The sequence below is a fragment of the Pelophylax lessonae genome (genome assembly GCF_965119305.1).
Source record: "Pelophylax lessonae genome assembly, chromosome: 2".
NCBI lineage: Eukaryota > Metazoa > Chordata > Amphibia > Anura > Ranidae > Pelophylax > Pelophylax lessonae.
The window spans coordinates 381,885,420-381,913,384 of NC_138769.1; the positions used below are offsets into that span (position 1 = coordinate 381,885,420).

At 41.0% G+C, this 27,965-nt stretch overlaps 1 protein-coding gene across 1 annotated transcript; it reads left to right on the plus strand.

Annotated features, from left to right (window-relative positions):
• The first annotated feature begins 382 nt into the window (after window positions 1–382).
• NLE1 (notchless homolog 1) lies at window positions 383–27,965 on the plus strand. The gene is made up of 13 exons (XM_082247050.1): window positions 383–521; window positions 5,581–5,725; window positions 8,391–8,608; window positions 8,986–9,065; window positions 12,094–12,170; window positions 15,464–15,561; window positions 20,191–20,383; window positions 20,626–20,761; window positions 22,390–22,436; window positions 22,569–22,771; window positions 22,917–23,076; window positions 23,162–23,232; window positions 27,637–27,965. Exons 2-13 carry the CDS (start codon window positions 5,591–5,593, stop codon window positions 27,647–27,649), a joined length of 1,431 nt encoding a protein of 476 aa, XP_082103176.1. The 5' UTR covers window positions 383–521; window positions 5,581–5,590; the 3' UTR covers window positions 27,650–27,965.

Sequence of the window (27,965 nt, forward strand, 5' to 3'; positions counted from 1 at the left end):
GCGGCTCTGGGCTTCAGCAAAATGGCAGCCTCCAGCAAGAAGAAACAGGAGCAATGCTGGAGAAAATTTACAGCATTTTGTAGCCAAATTAATAATGTGGAATTTCTTGCTAAAGAACTTTATTTTTATCAAGTTTTTATGGGTAAGGTTCTTCATTAAACCTGATATTCTTCAGAAAACGGAAGCTTTTTATTTTGTTTTGAGTTTTTGCTGCTTCCATATATCTAACAAAGGATAATGTAAATTCTGATTGAAGTTATTCATCTAACAGGCAGTTTGCGCAAAGTCTATGCAGGTGCTTGTCCAGGGGTGGCGCTCTTCTTACCTCCAGCGGCGATCGGCTTGAAGACTCTCTATGGTGAGTTTTATCATGCTGATGGAGGACATCGTTGGTTATGTGTTTCCGGTAAACACGTGTGTGCTGCTTCCAGAGGGGAGAAGTGTGCGGAGAGAGGCGTTTTGAGCGATCGCTAATCAAAGCAAGGGCGTGTGAATTGACATCAGTCCGCTCCGCTGTTTAGGTATTCGTATCACTTGGATTCTAGCTATTTACCAAGGCTGTGACAGTGTAGTGTGATGAAGGGTGAACCTCACTTAGTAATGACAGCTTCTTCTCTACTGTTAACTGGGTTGTCACCTCAACCCTTTAATCCAGGGCACACATTAATTACACAGGTTCTGTGGCTAATTAAGGTGGTAATTAAACTCACTTGGTGCCACAGAACCTGTGTAATTAATATGTGTCCTGGTTTAAAGGGGTGAGGTGACAACCCTACTGTTAATAGAAGGCACAGACCTGATCGACTATCATTTCAGGAGTTTTTTAGTAACCCTCTGGGGCTATCCTATGACATCAACACTAAAGTAGTCAGCCTGAGCTGTCAGCTTGTACCTCTCCAAGCAGTGATTCTGCACAAGGTCACAACAGTATCACACAGGCTTTCTGATCAGATCCGCCTGTCAGTTTTTCAGGCAGACCTGATCGGATGCTCCATGTACCTCAATGGGGCAGCAGATGTCAGGGGTGACACGTCCACAGACACCCGCTGCAATCTGATCCAGTCCGTCAAATCCAGACAGATGGAAACCCTATTTTCTTATGTAAAATGATGTACCTGTATGTCACTTCGTGTAATAGTGTGGGTGCGCGCTGATTGGCCATAGGGGGAATCATTCGGCCACCAGCGATCGCTCCACATGGAGACAGAACAAAGGTCTGCCTGTGTAAACAAGGCAGACCGCCGTTCTGTCACAGGTGAACATAGGGATCCTGGAGTCCATCCCCCACACAGGTAGAAAGCACTCCCTAGGACAGTGATGGCAAACCTTGGCACCCCAGATGTTTTGAAACTACATTTCCCATGATGCTCTTGCACTCTGCAGTGTAGTTGAGAATCATGGTAAATGTGGTTCCAAAACATCTGGGGTGCCAAAGGTTCGCCATCACTGCCCTAGGAGCACACTTAACCCTTTGGTCACCCCCTGGTGTTAACCCCTTCCCTGCCAGTGTCAGTACAGTAACAGTACATATTTTTTTTAGCACTGATTACTGTAGTAATGTCACCGGTCCCCAAAAAAGTGTCAGGTATCCGATTTGTCTGCCGCAATTTTGCTGATCGCCGTCATTACTAGTAAAAAAATAAATAAATAAAAATGACTTAAATCTTTCCCTGTAGACGTGATTACTTTTGCGCAAACCAATCAATATACACTTATTGGGATTTTTTTTTTTACCAAAAATATGTGGCAGAGTACGTATTGGCCTAAATTGATGAAAAAAATTAATTTTTAATTTTTTAATTTTTTTTTATTGGGAATGTTTTATAGCAGAAAGTAAAAAACATTTTTTTTTTTCAGAATTGTCAGTCTTTTTTTTTTTTTTTGTTTATAGCGCAAAAAAAACACAGAGGTGACCAAATACCACCAAAAAGAAAGCCCTATGTGTGGGAAAAAAAAGACATCAGTTTTATTTGGGTACACTTCGCACTACCGCAGTGCCATATCGCACAAAATGGCCTTGTCATTAAGAGGGTAAAACCTTTCCGTTCCTTAGGTGGTTAGAGAGCAACTGTCTTGTGTTCCGCAGTGGCTCCTCCTCTGACCGCTGTTGACTCACCAACAGTCCCATTCACTTTAATGGAAAGGCTGGTAATGCGCCAGTGACGCAACAAGGTGAGAGATGTGGCGGCAGCAAGTGAGTGGATGTCCGCTAACAGGTGCTGCAATGATGGATCTGAAATGACAGGTGCTCTTTAAATGTTAGGACTCGTTCTTGCTTGTGTGAATGCATCAATGCAGTGCATGTTATCTTAGCTTGCAGAGCTTGGATTCATTGAATGAGTTTACCAAAAATGTAAACATTGCAGAATATACAGATACATCCTAGATAACTAAGCTCCATTTCATGCTGAATAAACTAAATGATTATTGTGTACTAAATAGAAAACTATCTTTAGATAGATTTTTACTCCAAAAACATTTTATTAAAATAGATTTGATAAAAATCAAAAAAATCAGATTAAAATTAAAAAAAAATCTGATTTAAATAAAAAAAAAATCTGATTTTTTTACTTTTCTTTTTTTAAATCGATTTTCATTCACCCTGGACACAGCCACTCATCCCAACTTGACAGTGGTGGGGGTGAGTTTCACCGAATGCACATTGTCTGCTTTTGGAGTATATCACCTACACAGTTGTCACATTGGGAAGAGCCCATTCAACAACTACTTGTGTAGGTGCCAGTATGAATGAGGCTCAGTTATCTGATTAGATAGAACCAGACAATCAGAGGCTGCATGTTAGGACACTTGTGGATGGTGATAATATTGGTGTGATTATAAAACCAAGATTTTTTTTTTTTTTAAAGCCCAAGTTTAGAAAAAATAAAAATCAGCAGAAAGGACGGTACTTTCAGTGAGAAGTATCCCTTGTGCTAGTGCTGGCTGTCCTGGTTAAAATCTGCCTTACTGAGGGGGGTACAATTGGATGAAAGGTCCACCTCCTATATTCATAGATCATTTTTTTTATACATGACAGCTTCCATTAATGGAGGAGGGGGGCAGACATAGTAATCTTGACAAGTGCGCATGACAGGTCCAGCAGCTATAATTACCTCCTATGCATAGAATATTACTAGTGTGAGGGGCAGGGAAAGAAAATTGCAACCATTACAGCCAGCGGCAGCACAAGTACCCTCCCTTCTTCTCATGTGTAAAAAAAATAAATACATTTAACTAACCTCTTCTTGTCAGCTGTACATACATATACGTCATAGGTGGAAAGCAGTGATACCAGGAGCTGCAGCTATGATCCTGGCATCATTGTTTAGCGATGCTACTTTTTGTAAAAGTGAACCAAGTGGCTATGCAGCCACCTGATCATTGTTACAGGTAGAGCTGCACGAGTCTGGATAAAATGAGAATCACAATTTTTTTGCTTAGAATAAAGATCACGATTCTCTCAGGATTCTTAAAGAGGTTGTAAACTCAGTTACATTTTTTTTTTTTTTTACAAGCTGAAAGAGAAAGACATAATGAGCTAGTATGCATCACATTCTAGCTCATTATGAAATACTTACCTTAGAACGAGCCCCCGCCGTGCCTCCCGCTTACCTGTATGATAGACGACATGTCCAGTCACCTGTCTTCCGGGATGGCGGCATCCGGCCATCTGATTGGCCGGAGCCGCGGTGACGTCACTCCCGCACACGTGCGCGGGAGCCGACGGTCACGGCACGGGGCTTTGAAGGAACAGCACCAGCGGCCGTTCCTTCAGAGCGCATGCGCCAGTGACGTCACTGGCTGCATGTAAGGTAAATATCTCCTAAACGGTACATGTTTAGGAGATATTTACAGTACCTATAGGTAAGCCTTATTATAGTGTCAGAGGAGGGTTTACTTCTTCTTTAAGCTTAGTACACATGCAACGAATTTCTGCTGACCGGTCATCCATCTTTTGTCCAGAGTGGTGTCTGTTGGTTGGAATGTGCTCTAGACTGCACACGAATTTTCCCGCACGACAGAATTCTACTTCAGAAGTGATGTCATGTGTTGGTTTGCTTCCTTTGTGTTCTTTCTTCTCTGAGCATGCCCAGTCTTGCTCATAAGATTTTTCCTTGTCGAAATCTGTACTGACTGCACGAAAATGTATGTTTGGGGGTTCTAAGTAATTTTCTAGCAAAAAATACTGATTTTATCTTGTAAGCAACAAGTGTCCTCTTAAAGACTAAGCCTTTTTCTGTTACACTGCCCTCCTTTACAGACGGAAGTTCATTCCTTTAATCTAAGACAGGGGTCTTCAAACTATGGCCCACCAGTTGTTCAGGGACTACAATTCCCATCATACCTGGTCATGTCTGTGAATGTCAGAGTTTTACAATGCCTCAAGGGGCGTGTAGTTCTGCACCAGCTGGAGGACCATAGTTTGAGGATCCCTGATCTAAGAGAACAAAATGATACATTGTAAAACATTGTGTTTATAGTTATCTAGCAGCTTTAACAATGTTGATAAACATGCTCTTTTTTTTGTTTTTTTTTACCGGTGTAACGTTAAGAAACCATACCCCGTGAAGAAACCATACCCCTCGTCCCTTCCGGTCTGAAACAGAAGAGCAGCGCAGCAGAGCACATGCTCAGAGCCCCGGAGACGTGATTGAACAAGAAAGAAGTGAACAAGTGCGCATGCTCGGAGGGTATGATATGTTAACGGCACGAATACTTGCGGCGGTAACATTAAAACAGTTCTGCTGCAACATCAATCATCTCCTCTCCTCTCCCTGTCACTTCCCTGATCTCCCCTAATAAATATGAAAGCGGCGGCGGGTGTATCTGTGCTCCGTGATCCGCTTTTATATTTATTAACGGAGATCAGGGAAGTGACAGGGGAAGGAGCGGAGATGAGCCATGATGCAGAGGAGCTGTTATAATGTAGCCGCCGCAAGTTAAAGTACCGTGAGAAATCCATACCCTCCGGAAGTGACGAGGGTATGGTTTTCTCACGGGTATGGTTTTTTCACGGAACACCGGCTAGACAAACAGCTGTTCAAACTGATCTCGATTTGAACGGTTGCTTTGTAGGGCAGAGGAGAAATCTGGGGTCTGTTAAGGCCCGTACACACGTACCGATTGTCGGCCGAAAATGTTCGGCCGCCGAACGATCGGCCGATTTTCGGCTTGTTAGTATGATGCTGCCGCCAGCGCACTTTCGGCCGAACAGAATCTGTCGTGCAAGCATTAAAATTTTTGTATGCCGACACCAGAACGACCGATTGTTCGCCAGTCAGTACAGATTTCGGCCGACAGACAGCAGATTTGCAAGACTGGGCATGCTCAGAAAAGAAAAAAGACAAGGAAAGTTAACCATCACATGACATCACTTCTGCAGTCGGCTGTTGTTGGCCGACAAAATTCGTGTGCAGTCTTTTGCAGTTTTCAACAGACACGACAGCCCTGGACAAAAGACGGCCGATCGTTCGGCCGATGATCGGTACGGGGCTTTAGCCTCCAGATTTTTTCAGAAAGTCTTGTCACACCCATGCTATCACATAGGATGTAGTTCACATAATTTTTTTCCCCCATCAGTTTTGCAGCTATGAAGGAAGACGTGGGAAGAATTTTAATTCAGTTTAAAAATGAAGGTGGAGAACAGCTGGGATCTTCCTTTGATGTACCCGTGGATATAACACCTGACAAACTGCAGCTGGTCTGCAATGCTCTCCTACAGGAGGTACAGTCACCTATGCTTGCCAGTATTTAAATATTCATCAATAAAGTCTTAATTATAATCTGTGTGTTTTGTTAGTTTGTGTTTTATTATTGCTGGATTAATCAGTTATTTTATTTCTGATTGTTTAAAGGTTCAACAAATTTAAAGTTGCATGGGCTGGGGAGATTAACACTGCAAATGTGCGATGAGAGAACTATAACGCAAGATAAAGCGGTTGTATACCCCGCATTCTTATTTTTAACCTACAGGTAAGTCTATGATAAGGCTTACCTGTAGGTAAAATGAATATCTCCTAAACAGTTTAGGAGATATTCACCCTGCATGCAGCCGCTGACGTTAGTGCCCAAAAAAACGCCAGCTACAAAAACGCCCAGGTGTGTTTTTGCAGCAGGCGTTTTTTTTTTTGGGGTCTTTGGCGGCAGGCAAAACATCTGAAATTCTGTATAGGGGTATATATACACACACACTTTTATATGTATTTATACACATACACTTTTATATATAGGTGTTATAGCAGAGAAGCCATATGGGTGTTAATTATTTCATTAGCGCAAGCATAGTGTTCTGCTACTTTCACACCTATATATATGTGTATATATACATACGTGTGTGTGTATATATACCCCTACACAGAAGTTCAGATGTTATGCCTGCCTCCAAAGACGCCCAAAAAAACGCCCAGGTGTAGTTTTGCAGCAGGTTTTTTTTTTTTTTTTTTTGGGCATTTTTTTGGGGTCTTTGGAGGCAGGCAAAACATCTGAAATTCTGTATAGGGGTATATATACACTCACACTTATATGTATTTATACACATATATAGCTGTTATAGCAGAGAAGCCATATGCCTGTTAATTATTTCATTAGCGCAAGCATAGGTTTCTGCTATTTTCACACCGATATATGTGTATATATACATACGTGTATGTATGTATGTATGTATATGTGTGTGTGTGTGTATATATATATATATATATATATATATATATATATAATATATATATATATATACCCCTACACAGAAGTTCAGATGTCATGCCTGACTCCAAACATGTCCTCAAAAAAGCCCTATAAACGCCTGCAACAAAAAGCAGGTTGACAGGGGAGAAGCCACTATCCGGTTCTATAAGTGTTCTAAGAGAAACAATCTTTTCTCTATAGCGGTCACCCTGAAATGGAAGGGTTTTGTCACCCTGCCATAGCAGTCAGTCAGTTAACCCTACACTACACTACACTACGGTCCAATAACACTTAACACTTTCCCTACAGAAACTAGATTATTAAATCTAAGTATAGTGGAAAATAGTACCCTAACTACACTAGATATCCCTTTCCTCACACTAATAAATGCTAAATTACACTTTTGAAGCAGAAGTAACAGAACTGCATCCACTCTCTTCCACAGCCCTGTATTAAAATGGTAGAGATTTGGCGGGGCTATCTTATATACTGGGGGGCGTATTCACTAATGATTGGCCTCTGGACCCCCTAGTCACTTCAATCACATTCCTCAATTGGCTTTTACTGATGGTTCTGGTCCAATCACAGGCTTTTAAAGCCCAGTTCCTGTCCCATTGCATTTTGGTCGGTTCTGGTTGCCGAATTCCGAACTTTTTCAGCAAAAAGTTCGGAATTCGGCCGAATTTCGAATAGTCAATGTTTGGGTCGAACCGATGGTCGACCCAAACGGTTCCATCATCCCTAATCATCAGTATATGACAGTGAGCTGTCAGTGACAGATTGGAGTACACCCAAGAACTACACATCAAGACATATACAGTATGTGGTAGCTGGCTGTTAGGCCCATCTACCCTACCACAGCATAGATTCATTTAGCAGTCATAAACTGGTTAAACAGCAGCTCTATAGGGGGGAAGGTGGGCAAATATAATGGCAAAACACACATATACAGTTACTGCTTTACCTTACAAAAATGTGTAAATTGTGTAATGTCCTATAATTTGTAGCAGGAGGAGTGTTACAAGACTTGTCAGATCCCAAAATTATACAAACTCTCAGTTGTACCAATCTTCACGGGTTAATTAATGAAAATGCCTGCATTGGTCGTCCACCTAAATTCCTCCTTTTTGTCCTTTGTCCTATAGTGTGGGCAGTCCCACTGAAAACCTAACTACAGCTTTTAGCTGGCATGTGGTGACCCTGTAAAAAAAAAGAAAAAAAAACCTTCCTGTTCTGACACCTTTCACATGCTTGTAGATATAAAGTTTGGAGATATTTCCTCACCTCTTTCGGTCTGAAAGCCACTAGGCTCAGGTCACACTGCCGCAACCTATGGTGAGACTTTGCCAGGAGACTTCCAGGCAACTTGAGAAGTACTTTGAGGCACAAGTTGGAGAGAAGTCACCTTGAAGTAGTACAGTTACTTTTTCTAAAGTCAGAGCGACTTCAGTAGTACTAATTAAGACCGCTCTCATTGACTAACATGGGATTTCACGTCACACGACTTGGGTTCTCACAAGTCTGATCCCAAGTCTTGGCAGTGTGAACCAAACCTTAGAAAGTAACTAACCATTTCCCCACTGGCAAAGTACTGCTATGTGGCTCCTTTTCTGGGACCAGTGTTGGTACACATTTTCTTTTTTTTCCATTTTGTATTTGTTATATTTAACTATGAAATAGATTTGTTTTCTAATAGCAGTATGTTTCAGGAGGAAGTGGTGCCACTTGCCTTCTTTGTCCATGATGTGGAGATTGTGACGTCTTTGGAAAATACCTTGGAGAAGCAGACAGTGGAAACGGAAAAGGTTTTGGATATCATTTATCAGCCACAAGCAGTGTTCAAGGTCCGTGCAGTAACACGTTGCACTAGTTCTTTGGAGGGGCATTCCGAGGCTGTGATCTCAGTCGCATTCAGCCCAACTGGAAAGTAAGCATGTTTGCAAAATGTTTGAACAGCTAAGCTGTCAATATAGAATCACTTGTTTTGGTTAAAGGGTTATTGGGGTATCAAGTGTTCAAAACTTTACATGGCACTGCCACTATATTGTACAGGGGGATAAACCAATGATTTTCTGCCTTTGCTGACAATGTCTGGCTGAACCGTATGTAAAGTCAAATGGTCTCATTGTGAGGCTTCTAAAAGGCTATTAGGCTTAGCAGAGGGAATGGAGGTCTCTTGACCCCCTACAACAGGGCTTAGTAGGCAAGCATAGCTTCACTTGAAAACTACCCTTAACACCCTTTATTCAAAGAAAAACAGTGATGTTTACAGTGGAGCTGATATTTCATTATGTTTTCATGCAGATATTTGGCCAGTGGATCCGGAGACACCACAGTACGTTTCTGGGACCTCAGCACAGAGACACCACACTTTACTTCCAAAGGTTAGTAAGACAGTCTGTTTGTTATTCCACCTTTGTGGCTACAGTGTACTTGTATTTGAACAATATTTGTTAGCTTAAACAATTAATGTTAGATCACTTTTAAATGGTCAGTCTACCCAAAATCTGATATTTACCTTTTATGATAGATTCTGGAGAGTTAAAGTAGAACCCTGAGAATTCTATTCAGATTGAATGGAAGTAAGCAAGTGTAGTCTGTAAATTACACTTCTGTGCTGTCTTTTAACGATACAGCTCTCCAAAAAATATTGGGTACTGTTGGTACTGTGCTTTTATTCTCCTTCCTGTCCTTGCTGCTTTATGAATGGAATTAGCTGCTGCAAATGGTTTGTGGTCTTGTCTGTGTCCCTGCTGCAGCCTGGGATTGTGTAGACCATTCATTTGCACATCTACTGGGCATGCTCCAGTTTCAGTTCCCTTTTACGTGTTTAATTTCCTCCTTAGTCTTATCTGTGCAGCCCACATGACTATATAGTCACATGAGTGGGCGTTTACACAGTGGTAAATGAAAGTTCCTTCCCTTCTCCTCCACGTCCTTGTAATCCTAAACATAAGGCTGGGATATACGATGTTGCTTGATGGAGGTTTCATCTCCCTGTTATTCCCAGCACATACACACCATAGAAACAGGCTTGAGGGGTGTGACACAGGCTGTAATGGGCAGAACCTCCTCCAGATATCTTTACAGTATGAACAAACTGAAAGCTATTGTCAGTCAGCTTAAACTCTACACCATGCTATTGCAGAAAAATATTAAACATTCGCTTTGAAATATAGTTTTGTAATAAGCTTTAACCACTTCAAAGCCAGGCCTATTTTGACAGGGGAAGGGCGTTTTAAACTGTTTTTATTTTAAAGCAGACAGCTCACATCCTTCTTTCTGCCCATGCAGTGATTACACTACACAAGCCGAAACCGCAAGGTTAACAGCCCTCTTCCTCCCCCCTGCTCTCAGCTGACCGTGGACAGCAGACAGATCGGCACATGCTGATCCAGTTCTTGTTCTCTGTGTTGTGTCCCGTGCTTTTCACAGCCACAAAACAGAAAACTGATTACTCCTTTAATTATTTAGAAGCAGCAGCTGCTTTGTTTTTTATGTTTAGAAGAGTTGCTCTACCATTATGCTTGCACCACTCTTGGTAATCCCCCAGCCCCATTACTCTTACTCCCACTGTCCTAATTGCCATAGGGAGTGTATATGGCCCGAGGATTGTTCAATATGTAGAATAGTATCCACATCCCAAGTAAAAGAAATATATAGAATAGACCGATTAAAGGACTTTTAGGGTACTAGAAAAAAAGTCATAAAGCACCTGGAAAGCACCTAATCCTTCTCTTCTATATATATATATATATCTTGCTGTTCTCTCCAATTATACCACCTGGAGCTCACCTTTTAAAATACTGACCTTTTTTTAACACTCTGGGAGTGATTTACAGATCCAGTATTATGGAAACAAAACATTTAAAATGTATTTTCAGTTCCTTAAAGTTCAACTGTGGCTGGACTATGAATATTAACTACTTCCCTCCTGCCATATTGTCAATTGACCTTTTGGGATGACATCATATGACACGGCGCATCACCAGTCTCAACAAAGAGCCGATGACAAGGCTCTTTACCCATGTGATCAGCTATGTCCATTCACAGCTGATCGCATGTAAACTAGGAAATGCCAGTTATCGGCATTCCTTTCCACACAGAGATAGCATGTGAGGAGAGGGATGGGGATTGAGGATAGGCACTGATTATCATTGCAACCCCTACAGTGTCCATCAGTGATACCAGATATATAAAAGAAATTGGCCGCACTCCACCACAAAACTTGAATGAAGTTTAAATCTTTTTTTCATGTCGAGGAACAACAGGATAAATAGATGCGTTTCGCACGATAAAGAGTGCTTGATCACTAGTGATCAAGCACGCTGTATCGTATGAAACGTGTCTATTTCTCTGGTTGTTCCTGTTGATGCTTAACTTGAATGAATACAAGCTTTTACTTCATACAAGTTTTGTGAAGGAGTGCAGCCAATTTCTTCTATATATCTGCATACTACAGTGGCGAGCTGGGGCTGGCACCCACACTGGATTAATGATTGTTCATTCACCTGAGCGGTGTACACTCTGGTTTGTCTGGTTTTCATCAGTGATACATGTCAGTGCTGAATATTAGTGCCTCCTCATCAGTGCTCTTCAGTGCTCTGTCATCAGTGCTCATTGGTGCTGAATATTAGTATCCTCTCATCAGTGCCCTTTAGTGCTGTCATCAATGCTCATTGGTACTGAACATTATTGCCACCTCATCAGTGCCCTTCAGTACTGTGTCATCAGTTCCCTAAGGTGCTGAATATTAGTTCCCATCAGTGCTGTCATCAGTGCCCATGGGGTGCTGACTATTAGTGCCACCTCATCAGTGCCCTTCAGTACTGTCATCGGTGCCCTATGGTGCTGAATATTAGTGGCACCTCATCAGTGCCCTTTAGTGCTGTCATCAGTGCCCATTGGTGCTTAATATTAGTGCCACCTCATCAGTGCACATCAGTGAAGGAGAAAAAATTACATATGCCAGGTTGTCGTCAATTCAGACACTTACCCACCCTGTGAATACAGCATTGTCCTGCTTTAATCTGCTTCTTTCACCACTTGGGTCCTGCTCCACCATCTCCCTCCATTATGAGGCGGCTGTTTTGCTGGGTTCAGGCAGCTGCCTTATGACGCTGTGCAGCCCGTCCTCCCCCCCCCCCCCCCCCCCTTCTATGAACAGAAGCTTATACCTTCTGGGATTTGGGACGTGCATATATAGCACAAGGCACCAGGAGTTCACAACTTAATTCATGCCTAGGCAAGAATGAATAAAAAAGTGGGCTGGAACATGGAAAAGACAAAAAAAAGGGGAGGAATTTTCATGTAGCTGACTGGGAAGTATTGGAGAGGAGAAAAGTTTAAGGGCTTTTTGTTTCCCCCATACACGTTGATACATGTTTGTCATTGTAAATTTCTGTATCACAGGGCATACACATTGGGTGCTCAGTATTGCTTGGTCACCAGATGGAAAAAAACTTGCATCAGGCTGTAAGAATAGTCAGGTGAGTTTTGCAAGGTCCTGTTATCCTTTTTCTTTTTGCTCTCCTACAATGATATTGACGCCTAAAGTTTTGGGTACATTTTATTATATAAAATAAGTATTGAACATGTTACCATTTATCTAGGTAAATCTATTTCTAAAAGTGCTATTGACATGAAATGTTCCCCACAGGTCAGTAACAACCCGTGCAATCCATAAATACGAAGAGACCAAAACAAATAAGTCCCGAAGTTAAGTTATGTGTAATAAAATAGAATGACACAGGGAAAAAGTATTACACACGCTAACTGAAATGTAATACTTCGTAGAAAATCCTTTGTTGGTAATGACCACTTCAGGATGCCTCCTGCAGGGCGAAACTAGTCGCATGCATCTCTCAGGCGTGATTTTGGCCCATTCTTCCACACAAACAGTCTTCAATTCTTGAAGGTTCCTTGGGCCTCCTCCATGAACTCTGATCTTTAGTTCTTTCCATAGATTTTCTTTTGGATTCATGTCAGGTGATTGGCTGGGCCATTTTCGCAGCTTTATTTTCTTTCTTTGAAACCAGTTGAGAGTTTCCTTGGCTTTGTGTTTGGGATCATTGTCTTGCTGAAATGTCCACCCTCGTTTTAGCTTCATCATCATGGTAGGCGTCAAAAGATTTTTATCAAGAATGTCTTTGTACATTTTTCAAATAATCCTTCCTTAAATTATATGAAGTTTGCTAGTATTATATGCTGAAAGAGAGCCCCACACTATGGTCTTCCCACCTCCAAACTTCACTGTTGGTATGGTGTTTTGGGGTGATCTGCAGTGCCATTTGACCTCCAACCATGGGGTGTATTATGGCATCCAAAGAGTTGAATTTTGGTCTCATCTGTCCAGATTATATTCTTCTAGTATTTCCTAGGCTTGTCTAAATGTTGTGCACCAAATTTTTAATGAGCTTCAACATGCTTTTTCTTAAGCAATGGAGTCTTGTGTGGTGAGCGTGCATACAGGCCATGGCAGTTTAGTGCATTACTTATTATTTTCTTTGAAACCATTTTACCTGCTAATTCCAGGTCTTTCTGAAGCTCTCCACAAGTGGTCCTTGGCTCTTGGACAACTCTGATAATTCTTTTCACTCCTGTGTCAGAAATCTTGTTTGGAGCACCTGTTTGTGGCCGCTTTATGGTGAAATGATGTTCATTCCTCTTCCAGATTATGGCCCCAGCAGTGCTCACTGGAACATTCAGAAGTTTAGAAATCCTTCTGTAACCAATGCCATTAGTATGTTTTGCAACAATAAGGTTGCAAAGGTCTTGAGAGAGCTCTTTGCTTTTACCCATCATGAGATGTTTCTTGTGAGACACCTTGGCAATGAGACACTTTTTTATAGGCCATCAGTTGAGACTGAACCAGCTGATATTTGCACTGACAAGGGGCAGGGTTGCCTTCTAATTACTGATAGATTTCAGCTGGTTTCTTGGCTTTCCATGCCTTTTTGCACCACCCTTTCTTAATGTGTTCAATACTTTTTTCTGTGTCATTCCATTTAATTGTATTAATCTTTGTATGGATGGATTGCATGGGTTTTACCGAAGCGGGGACGATTTCATGTCAATAGCACCTTTTAAGAAATGTATTTACCTACAAAAAAAAAAAATGACGTGTTCAATACTTATTTTACCCTCTAAGTACTTTGATACTTGTGCCTGTCTTCCCAGTAAAATTACTGTGCTTTTATAGAGTCTCTCTCTCTCTCTCTATATATGTTTGGTGTGTGTGTGTGTGTGTGTGTGTGTGTGTGTGTGTGTGTGTGTGTGTGTGTGTGTGTGTATATATATATATATATATATATATATATATATATATATATATATATATATATATATATATATATATTATATACTGAACAAAATTATAAACGCAACACTTCTGTTTTTGCCCCCACTTTTCATGAGCTGAATTCAAAGATCTAAGACTTTTTTTCTATGTACACAAAAGGCCCATTTCTTAAATATTAGTCACAAATCTGTCTAAATCTGTGTTAGTGAGCACTTCTCCTTTGCCGAGATAATCCATCCATCTCACAGGTGTGGCATATCAAGATGCTGATTAGACAGCATGATTATTGCACAGGAGTGCCTTAGGCTGGCCAGAATAAAAGGCCACTCTAAAATGTTCAGTTTTATCACACAGCACAATGCCACAGATGTCGCAAGTTTTGAGGGAGCGTGCAATTAGCATGCTGACTGCAGGAATGTCTACCAGAGCTGTTGCCCGTGAATTGAATGTTCATTTCTCTACCATAAGCCGTCTCCAAAGGTGTTTCAGAGAATTTTGGCAGTACATCCAACCGGCCTCACAACTGCACACCACGTGTAACCACATCAGCCCAGGACCTCCACATCCAGCATCTTCACCTCCAAAATCGTCTGAGACCTGCCACCTGGACAGCTGCTGCAACAATCTGTTTGCATAACCAAATAATTTCTGCACAAACTGTCTCAGGGAAGCTCATCGGGGTCTTGACCTGACTGCAGTTCGTCGTTGTAATCTACTTGAGTGGGCAAATGTTCACTTTCTATGGCATCTGGCATGTTAGAGAGGTGTTCTCTTCAAGAATGAATCCCAGCTTTCTTAGATATTTTGAGTTCAGCTCATGAAAAACAGGGGCAAAAACAAGTGTTGCGTTTATAATTTTGTTCAGTATATATAGTATGTGTATGTATATATTGTGTGTATGTATACATACATACATACATACATACAATTCCCCCTTTTCTTCTCATATTTGCAATGTAATTAAAGTGGTTGTAAACCCCAGACATGAAATATGAACAAAGCATATCCCTCTATCATGTGTACTTGTCTCTATCCAGAGTACTAGGTGTAATTTCTGTTTGCTACATCGTTCCTCTATCAACATGAATCACTTAGATCTGCAGAGTAACTTCAGTTCCCTGCCCCCTGCTTTATGAAAGCTCAGACAAGCTTTCAAAAGTGATGGACTTTGAAGAGCTGTAGAGAAGAGAAGACAAACAAGTGGATAAACAAGTATACCTTGTGTAGAAGGATTTGTTACATCTCAGTGTATCACCTGAGGCCAGTCACTTCACTGGGTATATGGAAGGGTTTACAACCACTTTTAACTTGCATATTGTCAGCCAACATTTGTAACTGTATAAAGATCATATCAACAATTTAACCAGTTATCTGATTTTTGTAATATTTTGATTTTTAGTGCACATGGTTAAATAGGTAACCATCTTGAATTTGTATTCATTGCATCAACATTTGGTAACTACCTATTGTATACTTTTTTAGATTTTTATATGGGACCCAAACACAGGAAAACAGATTGGTAAAACACTGATCGGACACACGAAATGGATAACATGGCTGAGCTGGGAACCTCTTCACTTGTAAGCTATACACTCTCCCATTTTCCTTTTGAAGAACTTTAGTGAACTATGTAGTTAGCCACATATAGTGGGGAAGAGATGACTATCCAATTGTTGATGGCAGATTTTAATGGGGGCGTCGGCAATAAGATCTGTATGGATTCCCCTTGAACTAATCCAAACTAAAAAAAAAAACAATTTGTATGGTATGACTTAGGGCAGCTTCTGATGAATCTTTTAAACACTGCTATGTTAAATATTTGAAGGCTGTATAACTGTGTTTTTAATGGATGAAATGTACCCCATGTGTTATGTACATGTATAACGTTGCATGTTTTTCAATAAATTCTATCTGTAAAAAAAAAAAAAAGAATGTAAAGGCTAAATACACCTACTAAAGATAATAGCATATGCAAGTAAACGGGTCCCCAAGAGGTAATAAAATCAACAACCCCCCACCCTTGCAAAAGTCTAGGCAAACAGAACACTCCTATAGCTATCTGTGCCCCGTCCTGCAGGAGGCTGTAGCGGTTGGATGCTGGCACCCTTCCTCCTTTTAATGCCAGTGCAATGAGCAGTGTGCTGTCTCCCATTGCAGGATCACTGTTTAGGTCTGGTTCACAACTATGCAGTTTGCTTCCGTTTTTGCGTAGCATTTTTTCATGTGGTTTTTTTAATGCATTTTATGGAGGGGGGGGGGGGTCGTTAATGCTTTGTTTTTTTTTTGGGCCAATTTTTTGTTGGGCAGATTAAATGCAAAATGCATAAAAAAAAGTGCTACATGCTTTTCTGCAGCATCTCCATTGAAGTAGATTGAACAAAAATGCATTGTTTTGCTTTTAAAAATGCAGCGACTGATAAAAGCATAAATGTGAACGGGTCCTATAGGTTAAATGCACTGTAGTGCATTTCTGCAAAAAGCACCAAAAAATGCATTGGTGTGAACATAGCTGCTATAAATCTCCAAGGTAAGTAGGTGTAATCTCTCAAAGCGCTGGCTGAATGTACCCTATTAATCTCCAAGGTACCATAAATGTAATCTCTCATATATCTCCAAGGTATCGTAAGTATTATATGTAGTCTCTCAAAGCGCTGGCTGCCTGTGCCCTATTAATCTCCAAGGTACCGTAAATGTAATCTCTCGTATATCTGCAAGGTACCGTAAGTATTACCGGTAGATGTAATCTCTCAAGGCGCTGGCTGTCTGTGCGGGAATCCTGTACCGGTATACCGTAGCTTCGGCTACATACAGTATACCGCGCTGAGCCAATCACGGTGAACGATGTATTCTATTATTGAATGCAAAGCCTGCTCGGATTGGCGAAGTCAGAGAGAAACATCAGCCTGCCTCTCTGACTCCGCCAATCCGAGCAGGCTTTGCATTCAATAATAGAATACATCCCTCACCATGATTGGCTCAGCGCGGTATACTGTATGTAGCCGAAGCTACGGTATAGTATTCCTGCACAGACAGCCAGCGCCTTGAGAGATTACATCTAATACTTACGGTACCTTGGAGATGTATGAGAGAATACATTTACGGTACTTACGGTACCTTGGGGATTAATAGGGCACAGACAGCCAGCGCTTTGAGAGATTACATTGAATACTTACTGGTACTTAAGGTACCTTGGAGATACTGTATGTAGCCAAAGCTACGGTACATATAGTGGTACAGGATTCCCGCACAGAAGCCAGCGCCTTGAGAGATTACATCAACCGGTAATACTTACAGTACCTTGGAGATCTATGAGAGAATACATTTATGGTACCTTGGAGATTAATAAGGTGTTCAATGGGGTTGCCTTGCCTCGGAAGGGGGGGTAGCCTTATACGGCAAGTATAGTGTAAAACCTATGTTTTAACTTTGAAAATTAGGGGGGTCCTCTTATACGCTCAGTCGTCTTATACACCGGAAAATACAGTATATGCATGTAGAAAACTAAGCATATTGTCACATTGATATCATTAGTGGCTAACCAGAAATAATTGAAATGTAAGCATTCAGTATGCTTGCAAAAGGAACTTGGGGTTATGAAAATTTGTATTGTAATAGTGTTAGCTAATAAAGGGTATCAGATGGTAAGTAGATGGGACTATTTTTTTGCTTTTTCTATAGATATAGAAAGACTAAATCTATTTAAATTGCTTCTGATCTGTAAGATGCTGTAATAGTGAATTCTAATCAGAACAGTCTTCCCAGTGTGCTGACTGCACACCTAGGTGAGGAGGAGCTGTATTGATCCAGAGCGGTTTTCTGTGTCTTTTCAAATAGCAAGTTAGTTAATAGATGTCACAATATCCATTTTGTTTTTCATTTGGCTTCTAAAAAAAAAAAAGAATACATTCAGTACTGTGGGGGTGGGAAGTTGGAAACGGCGCTACCTAGCGCATGTGCAAAGATGCGGGTGAAAAATAGAGGTATAAAGTGCTTAGTGCGTAGTATATAGTGCAAACATAACATGTGCAAATGTATGTGCCTGTGACAGATTCCAAGTCACTGGTTAAAAAGGAAATTTAAAACCAATTACTTATATGAAAAAGTATATCTAAGGTATAGTGGTTATAAATAATAAATATTGTGGTAAAATAGTTTCCAATAAATAAGTAGTGAAATCAATAATATCGTGATCAATATGGTAAAAAGGTAATTAATATGATAAAAAAGTAATTAATATGATAAAAGCAGTGAGAATACTAATGCATACCTTCTCTGTGGTATATCTCCGAACTGACCACAAGAGGTCGCACTTACCCTATAGCACTAATGGTACAGATAGGAGCCGAATAGTTTATGAACAGAATTCCTCAAACCTTTTTCCCAAATTGTCCTTACGGACCGATGGGTCCCATCTGGGTGCAAAGGGGAGAAGAAAACGGACCTCTTAATGTGGTATGCAAAGGAGAATTTCCAAAGGGCTAGTAGTAACTCACGCTTGGGATGCAGCAGATCAACTCAGACACGTGCAGGCAGTGCCGTGGAAGCTTCCGCGTTCCAACTGGGGCGAGCTGCGGACCGGAAGTGACGTTGGGTTCCGCCCTACGTACGTTTCGTCACAGGACGTCTACGGGAGCGGTGCCCGTCAGTCAACATCTCTGTCCTCAAATAGCCGGACTCATCCTCTCGGCCAATCACACCAGTGGTTCTCAAATCCGGTCCTCGGGACCCACCAACAGGCCAGGTTTGCAAGATAACGAAATTACATCACAGGTGATCTCATTTGCTTCTCAGTGATTGCAGTATTCTAGTCTGCATCCCCCAAGGTAATACTTAAAATCTGGCCTGTTAGTGGGTCCCGAGGACCGGATTTGAGAACCACTGAATCACACCTCCGTATGCTAATTTTTCAGTGATGGCTCATCTACACAGGAGGTGTTGGATTAACTCGTGTGTGAAATTTTCATTAAAAAACTTGTGCTTATATACAATTTGATCCCCTTTTTGTATATTCCTTTAATTATCTTGATTTTAATCATACATTTAAATAAATTGTTTATTAAATCTATTTTTATCCAAATCGGATCTAAAAACATGGCAGCACGATCAGATATGATGACAAACACAGCCGTAGATGAACATCCCATAATAAGACCGCACACACGAGTTAATCCAACACCTCCTGTGTAGATGAGCCATCACTGAAAAATTAGCATACGGAGATGTGATTGGCCGAGAGGATGAGTCTGGCTATTTGAGGACAGAGATGTTGACTGACGGGCACCGCTCCCGTAGACGTCCTGTGACGAAATGTACGTAGGGCGGAACCCAACGTCACTTCCGGTCCGCAGCTCGCCCCAGTTGGAACGCGGAAGCTTCCACGGCACTGCCTGCACGTGTCTGAGTTGATCTGCTGCATCCCAAGCGTGAGTTACTACTAGCCCTTTGGAAATTCTCCTTTGCATACCACATTAAGAGGTCCGTTTTCTTCTCAACTTTGCACCCAGATGGGACCCATCGGTCCGTAAGGACAATTTGGGAAAAAGGTTTGAGGAATTCTGTTCATAACCTATTCGGCTCCTATCTGTACCATTAGTGCTATAGGGTAAGTGCGACCTCTTGTGGTTAGTTCGGAGATATACCACAGAGAAGGTATGCATTAGTATTCTCACTGCTTTTATCATATTAATTACTTTTTTATCCTATTAATTACCTTTTTACCATATTGATCACGATATTATTGATTTCACTACTTATTTATTGGAAACTATTTTACCACAATATTTATTATTTATAACCACTATACCCTAGATATACTTTTTCATATAAGTAATTGGTTTTAAATTTCCTTTTTAACCAGTGACTTGGAATCTGTCACAGGCACATACATTTGCACATGTTATGTTTGCACTATATACTACGCACTAAGCACTTTATACCTCTATTTTTCACCCGCATCTTTGCACATGCGCTAGGTAGCGCCGTTTCCAACTTCCCGCCCCCACACTATATTTCAGCCCCTAAGTTTCTTAGGGGTCAGTTGGTGGCTGCAACCTAATTAACCTCATAAAGCCTGGTAGTTCTGATCCATAGCGCTGGTTTTTACCCTCTCCCCTACCATTCAGTACTGTACTGTTCTGTCATGTGCTTTTTTTTTTTTTTTTTTTTTGTAACCACAGTAATTTGTAACTTATTTGGTCCTATCCTCGTAGGAATCCAGAGTGCAGATACCTTGCCAGTGCATCCAAAGACTGTAGCGTGCGTATCTGGGATACTGTTTTGGGTCAGTGCCAGAAGATACTTACCAGCCACACACAATCGGTGACTGCTGTGAAATGGGGAGGAGATGGCCTACTTTATTCTTCTTCACAGGACCGAACGATAAAAGTCTGGAGAGCAAGTGATGTATGTTTTTGGCAATACTACAAAGGAAGTTTAGTTTTACATTAATAGATGTTTCAGCAAAATTACATATGAGTAGTTTATTTGGCATTAAAAGGGTACTTGCAAGGGTTATACAGTGCCTGCCTTTTGAGTGTATTGTTATTTCATGCATTTGTTTTTCTTACCTGGTCGTTTCACTTTAAGAATGTCCTTTTTTTTTTTTTTTTTTTTTTTTTTTTTTTTTAACTTAAAATTTCTTGCAGGGAGTTCTTTGCCGCACTCTTCAAGGTCATGCTCACTGGGTTAATACTATGGCACTAAGTACAGACTATGTTCTTCGAACTGGGGCCTTTAATCCTGCTGAAGCCTCCATCAATCCCCAGGAAATGCAAGGCTCCTGTAAGTGCTATTAATTAAATCTTCACTCAATCTTTAAAGCAGAGTTCCAGTCGTTTTTATTAAAAATCAGCAGCTAGCTACAAAAAGTCATGCTGCGCCTCAATGTCCGGGAAATCTTCTGGGACCTGTGACATGTCCCAGATGATTGCAGGGAGGGAGGGGGAGAGGAAAACTTTGGCTCGGGTGCCAAGATGGCCTGAGCGGAAGTGGTAGCTGGGTACTTGTAAAGGCTATCTACACACTCCCCCCCCCCCCCCCAAGAAAATGACATGCTAAATGTGGCATGTAAGGGGGTGAGGATTCCTTAAAGCAAAACTTATACTTTTGGGTAGAACGCCACTTTAAGGAAAGTGTTGCTAGGGACTTCCAGAATTTTCAATCACTGACCAAAACAAACATGCAGACAGGGAGGTCATATCTGTATTCTTTTGGATCACAGTTCTTTAGGAATATAGGGCACTGGAGTAGCATGACAATCAAAAATGTAATATGTTGCAGCTTAGATGCAGTGATTGCAATTGTTTTCTTATTCTTGTACAATGAAAAAAACAATACCAAGATACAAGCTTAAGCAAAAAAAAGTCCCACACAGGGGAGTAAACCAGTAAAGCACATGTAAATGCAGAAGAAGCACATTTTCAGAAATTTTTGTTTTCTTTTTCAGTCTTCCCCCCCCCCCCCCCCCTGTCTATTTGCCTGGTGATCCTGCCACTAATGCACCTACTGTTCTAAGGTGACACCCCTCTTCTTTTTTTTTTTTTTCTTTTTTTTTTCCCTTGGATTTAGGTGTATGCTTTAAAGCTGGCCATACATGGATCGAAATTCAGGTGGTTCAGCAGGGATCGGTCAAACTTTGATCCATGTATGGGCAGGTTGGTTGTACAGAAATTGATCAACCTATCAACTTCTGTACAACCAGCCAGTTGGAAAATGTTTCTGCACAATCATTGCCGCCAGCTATAGCCAGAAGCGCTGATCATTGTATTCTGACAGTGGGGAAGTCTCCCTACTGTCAGAATACAATACCTCAAAGGAAGCGGTTTCCCCCATCCACATAGTGTGTGGATGGGGAAAGCAAGTCCTCCTTCCTCCTCCCTTTTTCTTTTTTTTTTTCTTTTTTTCTTTTCTTTATTTAACCTGCTGGTTTAAAAAAAAAAATAAAATAAGAAACCATGTACAGGATGTTTAAGGCTTTAAGAACTCCTCCTTTTTAGAAGAGAAATATATCTACTGGATTTTAGAGACAAATTACAACCTTCCAACCAAAGCTTATCTTCACATAGCGAGGGGATGCATTTTGCTTGCAGCTTTTACACTCACACTCCTGACCAGCTGCAATGGCTGGGAATGTGTGTTCACTTTGCAAACACTGATTGGCTAGCTGAGTTTGAATAACAGCTGGAGCCAATAGGACTACTGGCTCCTGTCTAGATTGGCCCTAGTATGTGTATGAATGGGAGGTAGAGACTTTTGATTTTAAACTCCTTGAGAGCAGGGACTGATTACAATATATATGTGTAAAGCGCTGTGTAAATTGACAGCGCTATACAAGTACCTATAATTAATAACAGTTAATGCCATTTAAAGCTTAATTTTCAGTATAGCATTTTTTTCTTGTTACTTTTCAGTGGAGGTACTAAAGGAAAAAGCCTTGCAGCGATACAATCAAGTTCGGGTATGTATACTTTAGACTTCCATTGATTTTGATTTTTGTACTGTAATTGCACAATTTGAGCTTCACTTTTGAGCAGTTTGCACCCTCGTGGGAATGATTTCTTTATTAGTTGATGATTTTGCTCCAATACAGGGACAAGCTCCTGAGAGACTTGTGTCTGGCTCTGATGATTTCACACTCTTCCTCTGGGCTCCAGCTGAAGATAAAAAACCATTGCAGAGAATGACTGGACACCAGGCTCTAATCAATGAGGTCCTCTTTTCACCTGACACTAGAATCATCGCCAGTGCTTCCTTTGATAAATCAGTCAAGCTGTGGGATGGAAAAACTGGCAAGTAAGTTTTGTCACAGCGTTCGAATCTTACATTATTTGTTGACCTAAACAAATCGTTTTTACACTTTGTTTTGTAGTCCATTGTCTGCTGTTTCTTATAACTAGCTCTGATTTATATTGTAAAATGATGTGCATTTAAATTGCAGATACTTGTCATCTTTGCGTGGCCATGTATCTGCTGTGTATCAGATTGCTTGGTCAGCAGATAGCAGGCTGTTGGTCAGCGGCAGCAGTGACAGTACACTGAAAGTCTGGGATGCTAAAACCAAGAAGCTGGCTGTGGATCTCCCAGGACATGCAGATGAGGTACATAAATTATTTTGTACAACTGTGTCTAAGAACAGTCTGAGAAAATATCTGTGTAACTATCATGTAAACTTTCTTGCTGTAGGTCTATGCTGTTGACTGGAGCCCTGATGGGCAAAGAGTAGCCAGTGGAGGAAAAGATAAATGTTTAAGGATGTAAGTACTAGGAAATGTAAGCTGTATTATGGAAACATAAACATACATAAACACTAAAGTATATCGCCAGATCTTGCGCTAACCCACTAGACAGTCCCCAGTTTGTTGCAGTGTGGTATGTTGCTTGTGATGCGTGGTTGTTGCAACTCCTCCTTGTATCCACTGGGTGGTGGACTTGAGCAATAAATCACAACTGTAGAAAGGAGACAAACAGCACACATCCAACCTTGCGTAATAACGTTTATTAAAGCACACGAAACATAACAATAAAGTTCCACTCACATGTCCAATAGAACTGACAGGCACTTTAGCAAGGGCTATCTCCCCCTCTCCCTTCCAGATGACCTCCGGTATGTCCTGTACTGTATAATCCACCTAGGGCGCCAGTGCAGTGCGTATGCGCTGGTGACATTACCAGCTGCAAAACAGGTAAATATCTCTGAAATGGTGCACGTTTAGGAGATATTAATTTTACCTACAGATAAGCATTATTATCAGCTTACCTGTAGGTAAAAATCACAAAGCGAAGTTTACGATCACTTTAATGGCACCACAAACGCAGTGCGATTTTACTGCATGCCTGGCTCAGTGCTAAGACTTGGTATATGAGCTTCTGTGGCGCGACAAATGCTTGTAGGGCAGCCCATTTACGTAAATGGGCTGCAGTATGTGTGACACGCCAAACCGTGTGTAAATTGCGAGAGAAAAAAATAAAATCGTGTTGCAAAGTGTGAACGAGGCCTTAAATAACTTTCTAGATTTGTTTTAAAGACTAGGTGAGCAACTTGTACAATTTAACATAACGTAACTTCTGTTTTGATGAAGCTAGAATAGGGCTGGCCATACATGATTTATTGGAGGTACATGGGGGGAATCACTCCTGCAAAGCTATTGTATTCTAACAGCAGTGAGGCTTCCTATTATACAATGTCAAGTGAGTCTTTTGTAACTTTATTGTTGAAAATACCTAATTTACAGCACCGCTGGGCACTGACGTGATCCGCCAGATCTCTTCTTTTCCCGCTCTGAGCACTGCCGAGGGAAGGGCATAGATCCCCGCAGACGTCTGCCCGCTCCAGGCACTGCAGTGGAATGGGCCACTGATGTCAGCCGGGAAGAGAGGAGATCTCTGGCAGGTCACGTAAGCTCCCAGTGGCGCTGTAAATAAAGTATTTTCAACTATAAAGTTAGAAAAGGAGACACACTGGGGCATTATATAATCTTTTTTATAAAACAGATTATATTCTTTTACAAGGACTTTATTAGGGCTTATTTTCGGGGTAGGGCTTATATTGCAGCCCTCCCTGAAAATCACGCTAGGGCTTATTTTTGGGGAAACAGGGTATATATATGTGTGTGTGTGTGTGTGTGTGTGTGTGTATATGTGTGTATATACATACACACATACATATATACATACATATATATATATATATATGTATGTATATATATTGCATTGTGAAAGTATTCGGCCCCCTTGAACTTTTCGACCTTTTGCCACATTTCAGGCTTCAAACATAGAGATATAAAACTGTAATGTTTTTTGAAGAATCAACACGTGGGACACAATCATGAAGTGGAACGAAATTTATTGGATATTTCAAACTTTTTTAACAAATAAAAAACTGAAAAATTGGGCGTGCAAAATTATTCAGCCCCCTTAAGTTAATACTTTTGTAGTGCCATCTTTTGCTGCGATTACAGCTGTAAGTCGCTTGGGGTATGTCTCTATCAGTTTTGCACACCGAGAGACTGAAATTTTTGCCCATTCCTCCTTGCAAAACAGCTCAAGCTCAGTGAGGTTGGATGGAGAGCGTTTGTGAACAGCAGTTTTCAGTTCTTTCCACAGATTCTTGATTGGATTCAGGTCTGAACTTTGACTTGGCCATTCTAACACCTGGATATGTTTATTTGTGAACCATTCCATTGTACATGTTGCTTTATGTTTTGGATCATTGTCTTGTTGGAAGACAAATCTCCATCCCAGTCTCAGGTCTTTTGCAGACTCCATAAGGTTTTCTTTTAGAATGGTCCTGTATTTGGCTCCATCGATCTTCCCATCAATTTTAACCATCTTCCCTGTCCCTGCTGAAGAAAAGCAGGCCCAAACCATGATGCTGCCACCACCATGTTTGACAGTGGGGATGGTGTGTTCAGGGTGATGAGCTGTGTTGCCTTTACGCCAAACAACGTTTTGCATTGTTGCCAAAAAGTTAGATTTTGGTTTCATCTGACCAGAGCACCTTCTTCCACATGTTTGGTGTGTCTCCCAGGTGGCTTGTGGCAAACTTTAAACTACACTTTTTATGAATATCTTTAAGAAATGGCTTTCTTCTTGCCACTCTTCCATAAAGGCCAGATTTGTGCAGTATACGACTGATTGTTGTCCTATGGACAGAGTCTCCCACCTCATCTGTAGATCTCTGCAGTTCATCCAGAGTGATCATGGGCCTCTTGGCTGCATCTCTGATCAGTCTTCTCCTTGTATGAGCTGAAAGTTTAGAGGTACGGCCAGGTCTTCGTAGATTTGCAGTGGTCTGATACTCCCATTTCAATATTATCGCTTGCACAGTGCTCCTTGGGATGTTTAAAGCTTGGGAAATCTTTTTGTATCCAAATCTGGCTTTAAACTTCTCCACAACAGTATCTCGGACCTGCCTGGTGTGTTCCTTGTTCTTCATGATGCTCTCTGCGCTTTAAATGGACCTCTGAGACTATCACAGTGCAGGTGCATTTATACGGAGACTTGATTACACACAGGTGGATTCTATTTATCATCATTAGTCATTTAGGTCAACATTGGATCATTCAGAGATCCTCACTGAACTTCTGGAGAGAGTTTGCTGCACTGAAAGTAAAGGGGCTGAATAATTTTGCACGCCCAATTTTTCAGTTTTTTATTTGTTAAAAAAGTTTGAAATATCCAATAAATTTCGTTCCACTTCATGATTGTGTCCAACTTGTTGTTGGTTCTTCACAAAAAATTACAGTTTTATATCTTTATGTTTGAAGCCTGAAATGTGGCAAAAGGTCAAAGTTCAAGGGGGCCGAATACTTTCGCAATGCACTGTGTGTATATATATGTGTGTGTGTATATATATATATATATATATATATATATATATATATATATATATATATAATCTCTATCACCATTGTTTTTTTTTTTTGGGGGGGGGTTATAACCTCTTTAAAAATATATGGACGCACTGGACACCCAGCAATAGAACATAGGTAGCGAAGGTATTCAGTGCATCCCCTCACAAATTCACCAACAGTACAAACAAATGACAACCGCCCCAACTGATAACTATCCTTTGCAGCAAGGAGCACATAGAAGGGCAACATATGTCAAAAAACAAACAAGAGTTCCCAGTTCACTTGCCAGCTTGCAACAAACCGAATTTACTTTGTCTAACAGCTCAACTTTGTTTTGATGTGAACTGTTATGCTCCGTACACACGTGCAGATTGTCGGCCGAAAAGATTCAGCCGGCGACCGATCGGCCGATTGTAGGCTTGTTAGTATGATGCTTCCGACAGCGCACTTTCGGCCGAACAGAATCTGTTGTGCAAGCATTAAAATTTTTGTAGGCCGACACCAGAACGACCGATTGTTCGGCAGTCAGTACAGAATTCGGCCGACAGACAGCAGATTTGCAAGACTGGGCATGCTCAGAAAAGAAAAAACACAGGGAAAGTTAACCATCACATGACATCACTTCTGCAGTCGGCTGTTGTTGGCCGACAAAATTAGTGTGCAGTCTTTTGCACTTTTCAGCGGACAGGACAGCCCTGGACAAAAGACGGCCGATCGGTCGGCCGACGATCGGTACGTGTGTACGAGGCATTAGACAAAGTCAACTTGTTTTGTTGCAGTCTGGCTGGTAATTTTAGTTTGTTGTTTACGACATGTGTTGCCCTTCCACCCATGTGCTCCTTGCTGCAGAGGCCGGTTATAGTTTGGGGTGGTTGCCATTTGTTTATACCAAGGATCTCCAAACTATGGCCCTCCAGCTGTTGCAGAACTACATGTCCCATGATGCATTGTAATACTCTGACATTCACAGATGTGACTAGGCATGATGGGAATTGTGGTTCCTGAACAACTGGAGGGCCATAGTTTGGAGACCCCTGGTTTATACGGTTAGGTAAAACCCTGTTTTTGGAGTTTCAACAGCCCAGAGAAGTAGTGATTAAAGCTCAACTCTGGAAAACCTGAAAAGAAAACCTGAAAATAATCCCTTGAAGAGGGACTGCACTCACATTGTAAGCTGGGCACATGATCCAGCCCTGCCCATGCAGCAAAATACCACAGTAACATATAAAGGTTAATAACTGTCTTTTATTTATATATTTTTTTCATAATTTGAACTATGTAACATTATTCACATATTTGCTGCAGATGGAGAAGATGAGTCTACAGAAACAGTGATGTGGATGGTGAAACATGCTGTACGTTCATTGAAAGGTGAAGATCATTTGGTCAGGTCTATACCAGCTTGAGCAAGATGCAAAATTCCTGATATAAAGAAGGCCAACTATTGGAAATTTAAGCTGTATGAATACAGCTTTGCACACTGTTGATGCTCCCTCTGGATTTTCTTACTTTAGGGAATCTACATTTTTGAATGGAGGCTACAATATACAAAATTTGAAATGGACAGAACAAATGTTTTTAAAGGTCTTCTACTCCATGTATAAGCAGAAAAGCCACCAGATCATTTTAAGACT